The 12,128-nt window shown below is 45.9% G+C and overlaps 1 protein-coding gene across 5 annotated transcripts in view; it reads right to left on the bottom strand.

The window, feature by feature from the left end:
* The window catches only part of TRIO (trio Rho guanine nucleotide exchange factor), a 751,422-nt gene that overhangs the window by 228,709 nt on the left and 510,585 nt on the right, over positions 1–12,128 (bottom strand). For all 5 annotated transcript variants that reach the window (XR_013277581.1, XM_077491869.1, XM_077491868.1 and 2 more), the window contains exon 32: positions 8,744–8,892. Coding sequence is in view for 4 of the 5 variants with exons in the window: in XM_077491869.1 (XP_077347995.1) it covers positions 8,744–8,892 (149 nt within the window). In the remaining variant the exon portion in view is untranslated. The remainder of the gene's footprint in view (positions 1–8,743; positions 8,893–12,128) is intronic.

Consider the following 12,128-nt stretch of genomic DNA (forward strand, 5'->3'; position numbering starts at 1 on the left):
CTTTCTAGAGCTTGAGAGAGACCCTTTTAGCTCTTTTTTGGGGGTGTATCAACTCCTCCTTCTGACCTTAGCCTGAAGCACAAAGCAGAGGTACAACCAGAAGAAATCACATCTACTGCTTGAGCAATAGTCAGCCACTACTGCTGCTATTAATGCTCAGCCTGATGCAAATAGTAAATGTGTCAAACAGGAAATGCCTGTGTCACCAACTTCTTTCATGCCCCTCCGACAATTTTTGCAGCCAGGACAAATGGAGGTTTTTTTTGTTTAAAACACACTGCCTCGTCCCCTCCGTTACATCACCCCCCTCCTTTCTCTTTCAAAAAAGATTTTTCCTGCACGAGCGCCACACTCCGATCTGACGGGATCGGCTTGTGTGTGAGGGAGGGATGGGGTAGAGGAGATCTGAAAGCAGCCACCGTGCAGGGGCGGTGAAAGAAAACAGCATCGCGATTGTTTTTTAGCACTCCCTTAATGTTCAGCCTCGTGAAGAGGGAGAGTGTTCAGCCCAGGTGAGGGGTGTCTGGTGGAAGCAAATCCCCCCCAAACTTTCCAGAGGTTTGCCTGCTATCCAGAGGAAAATAGCTTCTATGACACAGTGTGATCTCTGAGGAAAGCATAAGAAGGTACGTGCTACATACAGACCCCAAGTGGACCTGTAATAGCACCCACCAGTAAAACTTTATGGCTTAAAATACCAAAGTACTGGATCCCGGGGTCCAGCTCTCTAAAAAGAGAAGTTTTTACAAGCAAAGACCTAATTTCTTCGGACATGAGGCACTTTGAATGGATCCGGCTGCATAGCTAGCCCCAGCAAGGATTGCTCCAGTGGAGCTCAGCACAGCACATCTTCACTCGTGACCAACACCTTAGACACTGGCGAAAAAACGTAGATACTTCAGGTATGGGAAGAATTATATAGGGAGGCAACTTCCAGTTTAGGGTGTGCCAGTGTCCAGCACCTGAAGGTGCACTATAACCCACATAGTAATTACTATGGCTCTGTATCCCATGATGTACGATTAAAGAAAGCACAGTCCATCCCAGACCCTTATCCGAGCATGCAGCCAGGCAGGTCAGGAAAGGGAGGAGACTAGCGAGTTCCAGCCCTCCTGAACCATACCAGGCCACAAACCATGAGGCCTCTTCCCCACAACCATTATTCAAAATCTGAAAAACCACATTTAACAAGGGGACCCCCAGATCCTGCCACCCCACCATGTGAATAAGTATGGGGTAGCACGACACCCACCACACTGATGACTCAAAAAAAAGAAAAGCCCTACTCGCGCCAAAGGCGCCTGCCATCTGACAGTTCTAAAATAGCTAAGGGGCAGAGCCACTCGGTCATGCCACCTCTGTTGAGGGCATGTGGCCTGGTAGGTTTCAGGAGGGAGGGTGCTTGCTCGTCCCCTCTATTTCCTGACCTGCTGGGCTGCATGCTCGGATAAGGGTCTGGTATGAATTTTCAGGGGGAGGGGACCCACACCATTTTCAAAAAAAAATTGGGCATGGGGGGGTTCTCCTCAAAAATCATACCAGACCCAAAGGACCTGGTATTGACTGGGGGGACCCCACATTGTTTTTTGACCAATGTTTTTATTTCCGGCAATTCTTGTTTTCACATTCAGCTGCCAATGGGGGAAGCCGCTGACAGCGGATGACGCAACGGTTGTTAAGAACATGGCGGCTGGCTTCCTGGCCCACTCCTTAACAACCAGCTATACACAGTGTGTTATGGAAAGAAAATAAATGTAAAAGTCATGTAAAACACATAAAAAATGCAGCATTTTTGGTGCAGGTCCATTGCAGTCTATGGAACGCAAAACGCAATCTACTGTGGAAAAAAAAAATTCCCTGACCCGTTCTAAAATTGCACCTGCTGAAAAAGGCATAGATGTGAACGTTTACCATAGGAAACATAGTTAAATGGACTGTAGTGCATTTCTGCTCACTGCAAAATGCACTAAAAAGCGCACATGTGAACCCAGGGTTAATGGTACTGGAAGCAAGCTTTTGATCTGCACCCCGCTGGAGAAAAACCAAGATCCTAGCCACCGAGAAGGTGCGCAGAGTAAAAATGTGTAGACTCGCACCACTAAATGCAGGCTTTCCAGGTACAATGGAAGATCTTCATAGAAAGTGCATTTTTTTCGTGCCTTTAACATTAGGAATAAAAGAGACTGACAATCCCTTGTCCCTCAGAATCTGGCATTCAAGAGCCAGGCCATCAAAGCAAGCAACGGTAAAGCAGGGTGAAAGATTGATCCTTGGGGCAGAAGGTCCTTTCACAGAAGAAGAACCAGTGGCAGCAAGTTGGTGCATCAGGGCCAACAGGGCTAATATAGAGCTAACAATAAGACCAGAATCTGACTAAGATCTGGGAGAAGCTTTAGAGGCAGAAAAAAAAAAAAATCATAAATTAGACTATTGGCTCCACCAGACCATCCCTCACACATCCAGCCAATGACCCCCTATCCATGCTACAAACTTTGGCACCTTCCTGTTTGGACAAGATGCCAGAATATCCACGTCTGGGGTGCCACACAGCAGGCATATCTGGCAGAAGACTACCGGATGTAAGGCCTACTCTCCTTGGCCCAAAACTCAATGGCTGAGATAATTTGTCTGCCAGTTTTCTATGCTTAAAATGTAAACCATGGAAAGAGCAGGAACATGAAGATCCACCCAACAAAGAATCTGAGGGAAGTCCAGTGCCAACACCAAACTCTTAATTCCGCCCTGGTGAGCGACACAGGCCACCGCTGTAGTGCTGCCCAACTGGATCCTGACCAGTCGCTGAAGATGTCCTGCCTACAGAGACAGACAAAACTTGAGTGCATGTAGCTCCAGGGTGTTCATAGGTAACTAAGACTCCTCCTTTGTCCAGAGGCCCTAAGCCAACATCTGACCCATCAATCTCCTCCAGTGGGACAGGCTGGCATCTGCTGTGACCACTGTCCAATGAAAAGGAAGGAACAGCTTTCTGTTCAGTAGAAACCGAGACCAAAGTCACCACAGGAGATAAGATTTGACTGACTGTCCTATGCAAATCCGTCCGTCCAATGATGAAGGGGACTTGTCCCATTTGGTCAGGTTTTTCTTCTGCTGAATTTGAGAGAGTGGAACAGTGCATACAGGACCAACTCGAAGGTAGAAACCATGAGACCCAAGACCTGCATGCAAAAATCGCAGAGACTGAAATTCTGAGCTTCCGAAGCTTGTTTGCTTAGAGAAACACCTTGGTCTCAGCGGAGTCCGGAACAAGACCCAGATACTTCAACCGAATAATTGGGACCGTGGAGAACTTCTTGAAGTTCAGGATCCTCCTGAATTCCTACAAAGAAAAGTGAGATTTCGCCCAAAATAGGAGATTGTCCATGTAAGCCACAAAGGACAATCTGAAAAGGTAACAGTTGAGGGCCTTTTTAGGTGCCTGGTCCACTGACCAATGGCGTAAGACCAATGTCAAGACAAAGTTTAGAGAGCAAGGGGTCTGCATCCAGGCATCAAACAAGCACTTGAGGCCTTAAGCCAGTTGGTTTGCTAGCTCCACATAGACTGGGGATGTGTGTTCCTGATTCAAACTCTGGAGTAGAAGTTTTACTCATTCTGTTAGAGTTTGGCACACTAGAGCTGTGGCAATGGCACACAGATCCGAGCTGGCAACTGTAAACATGGAATGTGTGACTGCTTCAGCCCTCCAGCCGACTGGGTCCTTGAACAACGGTGGTTCTTCCATTGAAATCATATAGCAGCTTTATTCAGCCTGGTGACTGGTGAGTCCACAACTGGGGATGAAGTCCACTATTTAAGAGGTGGCTCCTTAAAAGGATATGGAACTGAAAATTGTTTAGATATCATGAATTCCATGTAAACAAATTTGTCAAAATAGGCAACATGCGCTGGGTTATGGGTACCAAAAGGGAAAAGCTGCCTCCCTGGATTTTGTGGGGAATCTCCAATTTTAAGGGTCTCCCACGCAGAGGATATCAATACAGGCATTAGCACTTTCTTGTGCGCAATAGTTGCGGTGGAATATTTGTCCTCACTGTAAGAGGAGGCCGGATCAGACTGTGTGGGTCATCGGTGGTACAAAAACCACAACCATAACAACCTCTGCCTCAGAGTTCTCCTTCAAGGAGGAGATGAAGACGAGAAAATTTTTGTGCACCCTACACCCAGGAGATTAACATCTCCAGGACTGCAGAAAATGTTTCCAGGGGAATCAAGGAAGTACCTGAGCACCCCCAAATAGAACACATTCATCAGAGAGCAAACCCTGCCAGCACCCAGGCACCAGCAGCTCCCAAACCAGATGCACTGCAGGAAAGGGAGGAAGAGACCTAGGCAAGACCAACAAGCCCCAAGATCAGCACAGGGAGCAACTCAGAGAAACAAGTATTGCTCACTGAACAGTCTGCCTCTCACGGTGGTGGATGCAGTGTTGCAGGGTCCCATCAGGCATGTAACGATCAGTGTCCTGCGTTCCAAAAAGTTGCACTTTTTGCCTTTGCAATGTGATCACAATTCAATAAAACTTTCAGACAACATTTAACGATCTATGGTTCAATGGCAGGCATGTACTGGTCATCAGGGCTACGGCTCAGTGGGCCGGTTTCATTGGCCACTGAATTTGCCTATTGCATAGTTTCTCAACTGGGGTTTCTCAGTTGTTCTGTGGTGAATTCCTCCGGAGGTCTGCGACTATCTACCCGTCAATCACCGACAGCTGGCACCCGATGGGCACATCAAGATTTGGCCAGCATGCAGAGTAGCGCAGGAAGTGTCTATGATGATGTCCCAAGCAAATGGAGATGGACAAGAAGAGAGGGGGGATGCCAGGGATCAATGTGACATGAGAGAGAACTTATCACAGATGCTTCCTTCGCTATTCTGCATTTGAAGAAAACTAGTAAACACTGTGCCCTGATGTGCTCCATGTGCTTTGATGTGCCCTTACGTTCCATGTGCCTGTGGCCCTTACGTGCCATGTGCCCTGATCTCCTGTGCCCCGGTGTGGTGTGCCCCAATGTCCTTTGCCCTGATGTGTGGTGTCCTGCTGTGCCCTGTACCCTGACGTGCTGTTTCCCCTGTCCTGATGTGCTGTGTCCTGTACCCTGATATGCCATGTGCCCAGTCCTGATGTTCTGTGCCCTGATGTGATGTGCCCTGTACCCTGTTGTGCCCTTTACCCTGATGTGGACTGATGTGCTGTGCCCTGATGTGCACTGGGCCGGTCTGGATGAAGTCCAGGGCAACATTTTTGTCCAAGTCCAGCCCTGTGCAATGGCAAATATGTACATTGACCCAATGACGTCTACAGTCGGCTGTTGCTGCAGCACTTGCTATCTCTGAGCCTATTCCAGGAATGTGTTGGAAAATATTGACAATACCTTGTGAGAAAAACTCACTGGCTGCCACACTCCTAGACAAGGCTGTCATCTGACCTTGCACTGTAGATAGGGGTCTGCATGTGCTCGTTAGCTAAGCTGGCGTTCCTATTCCTGGACACTAGTGTAGCACCCTCTAGTGTGCTAGAAGAGTAGTACTGTGCTTTGGTAGAGCAGTTACATTCCCAGGCTTGGCTGCTAGCCAAGTCTGGGTGTGTTTTGATCTGGGTCTGGGAATGACTCAGGGTAGAGCTGGATGATTCACAAACAGCATCACCAGGAGCTCTCGCTTCGATCCTAAAATGTTCTGGTGTTTTCTGGAAGGAGAGCGGAGATGGAGCTGCTTGGGGTATTCTAAGGAGCCCTGACCAATCCCCAACTTGGATTGGCAGGGTGCAGGTCTCCTTAAACACCTAGGGTCAGCCCAGCCGGGGAGGAGTTGTACATGAGGAAGTTGGAAATGGAGCTCCCAAGTCTTGGGGGGTGATCTTGGGCCTGGGCTCGGGTACAGATGTGGAGGTGCCCTGGCCTTAAGGCACGGAGAGCAGAGGACAGCAGGAGATAGCACTGCCAGGCAAGTCTCCAGGGAGAAACAACAGGTCGCAGCTGGGTGGGCTGGTAAGTGATGCACAGTAAGGAGGACCGGGGAGACAAGACAGAGGACTGGGAGAGAGCAGTCTCGGATGCGTGCAGAACAAGAAGAGTGGACTGTGGAAGTATGGGCAGGAGAGAGGCAGCTGCAACCACGTGGGTAGGCAGGGCCTGAAGAGGTAGTACTGGGAGCAGTAGCCACGTGTAGTACAACTAGCACCAAGGACTGTCATATTTTTGCTACACTATAGGGATTCTAAGTCCCTATACGCAAAGGGAACTAAATAAATGGCAAAAATATAGCCATGAATCAGCTTGGTGGCGACTTATACACGTTACACATAAGACCTGCTGGATTTGCTTATATGCTGTGTTTTTTTTTTTTTTAATAAATGAGAGTTTAATGTATTAAGCTGGGGTGGTGAGGTTCATTCAGCTTAACACCCAGGTACTTCACTATTTGAAGAACTTTTATCTTTTTATGTTGGTTTGGTGATCAATACAGAGCCACTATTAAAGTAGAAGTACACTTTGTGCAGAGCGTGTTTGACCCCTGCAGGGTCTTTTTAAAAGAAAGCTGTGGGTGGTCAATGCAGAGCCATTTGCTAATGAAAATTACTTTGAGTTCTGAGCATGTTTTAATCTTTCGTGGTCTATGAAGGAGGTGAGCTTCCATTGCTGGGGGCTGAGGGAGGGGGGTCTGAACCTAGTGTAAGATGTGGTGGGGGACTCTGTACTTAGTGTGAGGGGGGTTTGTACTTAGTGTAGGGAAGTCTGGGAGGGGGGTTTGTACTTAGTGTAAGGGGGGCCTGTACTTTATGTAAGTAAGGGTGGGGGGTCTGTACTTAGTGTAAGGGCATTTGTACTTAATGTAGAGGCCGTCTGTACTTTGTGTAAGGGGGTGGGGGGCTCTGTAATTCGTGTAAGGGGGTAGGGGCTCTAATTAGTGTAAAGGGGGGGGTTTGTACTTCGTGTAAGGAGGTTTGTATTTAGTGGGGGGAGTCTATACTGAGGAAGGGTGGTCTGTACTGAGGGGGACTATACTTGGTGGAGAGAGGGTCTGTACTGAGGGAGGGGGATGGTCTTTACTAAGTGGAGAGGGGGGTCTATACTGAGGGGGAACAATAGTTGGTGTAGAAGGGGGTCTTTACTGAGGGGGGGGTCTATTCCTAGTGGAGAGGGGTGTCTGCACTGAGGGGGGACTATACTTCGTGAAGGGGGAGTGACATCATATTTTACCGCACCAGGTGACTCCAACCCCAGTGACACCACTGCCAAGACAACCACTGCCTTGTTAAAGAAGCTGAGGGTATAGGTGATGGAGTGGCCAAGCAGGTCCCCTGACCTAAACCCTATTGAGCATCTGTGGGGCATGCTCAAACAGAAGGTGGAGGAGCGCAAGGTCTCTAACATCCATCAGCAAATTGATGTCATCATTGAGGAGTGGAAGAGGACATGGCAACATGTGACACTCTGGTGAACTCTATGCCCAAAAGGGTTAAGGCAGTGCTGGAAAATAATGGTGGCCACACAAAATATTGACATTTTGGGCCCAATTTGGACATTTTCACTTAGGGATGTATTCACTTTTGTTGCCAGCGGTTTAGACATCAATAGCTGTGTGTTGAGTTATTTTGAGGGGACAGCAAATTTACACTGTTATACAAGCTGCACACTCACTACTTTAAATTGTAGCAAAGTATCATTTCTTCGGTATTGTCACATGAAAAGATGTAATAAAATTTTGACAAATGTGAGGGGTGTACTCACTTTTGTGAGATACTGTAGGTGATAGCAGCAGCTTCATGTTCACAATATATTTATTTGATACCACTCAATTTAAGTTAAACATTTATCCACTCACCACTAGGTTTCAGTGTGTGACTATAATTTTTGGTTGAGGAGGAACAGTCTGCAAGTGTTGGGCTGGAGTTAAGACTGGAGTATATATAGTTGGTACTGTGTAAATATTCTGCAATTCAGTGGGCATCCCATATTCCCTTATCCCATCCAAGCTAATTTGCCTCAATAAGGTGGTGCTATAATCCAATGCCTTTTTCATCTGCAAATGATTGCCTAATGAATTCTGAATTTGTACACAACTTATTTTATGAACACTTAACTCTCCTAATAAATCAGCCTCATTATGTCCATGATTATGAAACTACAGTATGTATATATCACTAGATAATCAGATTGGATTTAAATAATTCACAAGAGAATACAATAAAAAATACAAATAAATACTACGTTAAAATATTCTATAGTCAGAGCATACATTTTCATTTTATACTGTCAGCGTTGCAATAGCATTACAAACAACGGTAATTTTTGACAATGCAATGAAAGCTTTCCTGAAAAATCTCCTTTCATAGCATGCTAGTTGCCTATTTGATGGTCTCTTTCCACATTTCCTAGATTCCCAGCATGCATTGCAGCTACCTCTCTGCAGTTTATTTCTATTTTTAAGGGCTACATTTCCCTTGGTACAGTGATTTCTGTATAGACTATTAAAACTCCTCCTTTCAGCACCTTTATACTTCAGATGGCAGGCTCTGTGAAATGTGTGACACAAGGTATAGTGAATACATGTCATCAAAATTCAAAGAAGTAAATGTGAGGGGATCATCACAGAGTAAGTTTACAAAGTTAATTATAAATTAGATTAATAGGAGTAATGGAAATTCAGTGTGGAATTGACTATGATTTTACATTTTGACAATAGATACACTTAATATTACAAAACACATTTTTCTTACTGCCTTCGCTTTAAGAAGCTGGATTTCTTTTCTTCTATTTCATCGATGGGAGAAGATGAAGACAGGAGAGAAGTGTCTGAAGGATTAAATGAGGGACTGCTACTGTCTCCCTGATCTACTTGAAGAAAACTTGGACGATCTTCTAGAGCCTGCAAATAAATGCCATAACAGTGTGTTAATTTTTGGCTTCGTAGATCTGAGTTTGATGCAAATGGCATCAAAAATAAGAAATTCTCTATTTTACAGTACAGAACACAGGCTGGATATTCAAAGAACCTGGGTTATGGATTGCTACCTTCAGGTGCTTGGACACTGGCAAAGCTTTTGGACCCCCATTGGATATACCCCTATACCCTACCCACTATGCGAGAAATGCACTGCAGAGTAACACGGGAACAAAAAGTGAGGTTAGCATGTATCCTGTACTGTACTCTAAGGTACTGAATTTGGTTAATTGTTAATCTGTCCCATTACTTTTGGTCCCTTAAAAAGTGGAAGGCACATATACAAACTGTTGTAATTCCTACACCGTTTACCTGATTTGGATGTAAATAGCCTCAAATTAAAGCTGGAAGTCTACAGTTAAAGCACTTTTTGTTCTTTTCATTTCAAATCCATTGTGGGGTTGTATAGCGCCAAAAATATGAGAAGTGTGTCAATGTCCCAATATTTATGGACCTGACTGTACATATTTATACAAATTTATCATCCTTTGTTAAAAACAGATCAGGTTATATTTTTTCATAAAATCAGCTTACCAAATAAAAGCTTATACTCATTGTAAAATAATTTCCTCTGTGGATATTAGAGGCCACAGCTCTGCTTTAGAAAATCATTGACTGCATATATAGCCACCAGCAGGAGTTGGGCATTAGGTGCAATAAAAAAAAAAAAACAATAGACCGATCAGGGGCTGCCCCTGCTGGTGGCCAAAAAACACTGCACAGATGTGGACTACTCAGTTACAGGACACAGCAGTTTTTGCACATGTCTACACACAAGCGCAGAGATTCCCCTTACATAAGTTAGTGCAAATAACACAAACACAAAAGTATTTACACAAGTGGCAGCAGTAAGCCAGAAGGATTAATGCTGTGTCCTCCAATTAACGCAGATAAAAGGTTGATAGTGATAAAGCTCCGCCTCTTAACCTCTCTCTCAGGACCATTGAGTAGCACAAAAAAAAAAAAAATGTTTTCGTCATACTTACCTGCAAAATCCTTTTCTTTGACTACATCATGGGGCACAGAGTTAGGCTAATATTCATTACCTGCTGGGTTATACTAAATCTCCAAGTGAATGGACACTGGTAGACCAAAGGTCTTTAGACAGGAAGTGATCCCCTATTTATGTCAGCCCTTCCTTCTCCGAGCTGGACTCTCAGCTGTCGGCTAATTGCCAGCTCCTATCTCTCACAGTTACTCAGCTGTTGAGATCCTGCTTGTCAGTCCTGCCTACTTAAGCTGTCCAGCCCATAGGATCTCTGCCTTCGCCTTGGTCAACACAACAGAGACTAATCGCCTGCGGTCCTGTTTAAAGACTTGCTTGGCCAACATCCCTTCTGGCTCCAGATCCTGCTTGTTTCACTATACTGATCTCTGACCTTCTGGCTTGGCTCACTATCCGTTCCAGTTACCCAACTATTGTCTATGTTTTGACTATGTTTGTTCTATTTACTTTTATTATTAAACAAGTGTAATTTAACTGTACTTCTGTCTCAGTCTGATTTCATGGTTTCTGACAGTAGGCGAAGGCCATGAATTCAGAAGATACAGTCAATCCACTTCTTGTAATATTGTAATATTGGATGAGCAAGATCAAAATACGGATCAGTTTGCCATGGCGTTACAAACGCTCCTGAGTTGCATGGCTCACCTGGAATCTCCCACTGTGGCTGCTCCAGTGCAACCTATGTTACAAGCCGTCCCTGCTACTGCTCCAATCTCTGTGCAGGCACCCGCCTGGAATATTGCCTCTATAAGGAGGTATGTCTGGTTCCACTCTGCTTCCCCTGCAATTTGAGGGTGATTCAGTCTGATGCAGAGGCTTTCTCAACCAGGTTGAGATATACTTTGGTGATGCAGCCCCAGGCATTTCCCACGGACAGAAGCAACGTAGGTTTTGTGATATCTTTACTTTCTGAGAAAGCATTGAGCTGGGCAAACCCTCTATGGGAGACGCAAAAACCTGTTGTCTTGAGTTATGCTGAGTTTGTGGCTTCCTTTAAAAGGGTATTGGACGTTCCCACAGACTCCGCTTCTGCTGCCAAGTGCCTCATGTTCATCAGCGTATGAGAACTGTTGCCGATTACGCCATTAAATTCCGTACTCTGGCAGCAGAGGTTGCTTGGAACAATGAGGCCCTCGTGGCTGTTTTTTCTCACGGTCTCTCTGATACCATCAAGGATGAGATAGCAGTCAGAGATATACCCACTGAGCTGGAGAAGTTGCTCACGTTTACCACCCTTATTGACTCCAGAGAAAGACTCTTAAGGAGCACCTGCGGAAGCCTCCTGTACGTTTGTCTCCGAGCTTTGCAGTCCCACCTGTGCCTCCCTCACTTCCCATGCCTCCTGGTACCGAGTCAGTCAGTGAAGGTGAACCCACGCATCTCTCTGCGGATGAGAGAACCTTTAAGAGGAGAGAGAGATTGTGGCCAGACAGGTCTTGTCCTACCAGTCCAGGGAATGCCCGAACCTTGAGGTTCTGTCATGGACAGACTTAAGGTGGCGTTGTTTCATCACCAGTTATCCAGAAGGATAAGTCCCTGATTTCAGTCACCCTTTCTTTGGCTGAGTCGACTGTTGTGATACATGGTCTAATCGACTCTGGGGCTGCAGGCCTGTTTATTGATGCTGTCCTTGTGTCGAAGCACTAGATTCTGCTGCAGCTGTGCGAAACTCCACTTGCCATTGAGGCTCTTGACGGGAGACCTCTACAGCCTGCCCATGTGACTCATGAGACTGTTCCGTTGTTCATGGCCATAGGGGCTCTTCACCATGTGAGATAATCCAATTCCAAGTTATTTCCTCACCTAAGTTTCTGCGGCTTATTGGTTATCCTTGGCTACAGAGGCACAACCCCTCTATTGATTGGCTCAGTTCTGAGGTTTTCTCCTGGTTGCCATAATGCAGCAAGACATGCTTCATGAAAGGTAGCAAAGGTCCTTAGCACCTCTCCACTCTCCTCCCTGCCAGAGGAGTACCACATTTTTAGCCACGTCTTTGACAAAGGGTCAAGTTGGTAGTTTGCCTCCACACCGGCCGTAATTGTCCAACCTGGTGCCATACCCTCTTGTGGCCGGGTTTACCCTTTGTCCATCTTGGAAGATAAGGCCATGGAGAAGTATGTTGCAGACGCACTTTCTCGAGGTTTCATCCACAAAT

The sequence above is a fragment of the Lithobates pipiens genome, unplaced genomic scaffold (genome assembly GCF_037356315.1).
Source record: "Lithobates pipiens isolate NorthernLeopardFrog02 unplaced genomic scaffold, aLitPip1_a1.2 Scaffold_19, whole genome shotgun sequence".
In the NCBI taxonomy this organism is placed as follows: domain Eukaryota; kingdom Metazoa; phylum Chordata; class Amphibia; order Anura; family Ranidae; genus Lithobates; species Lithobates pipiens.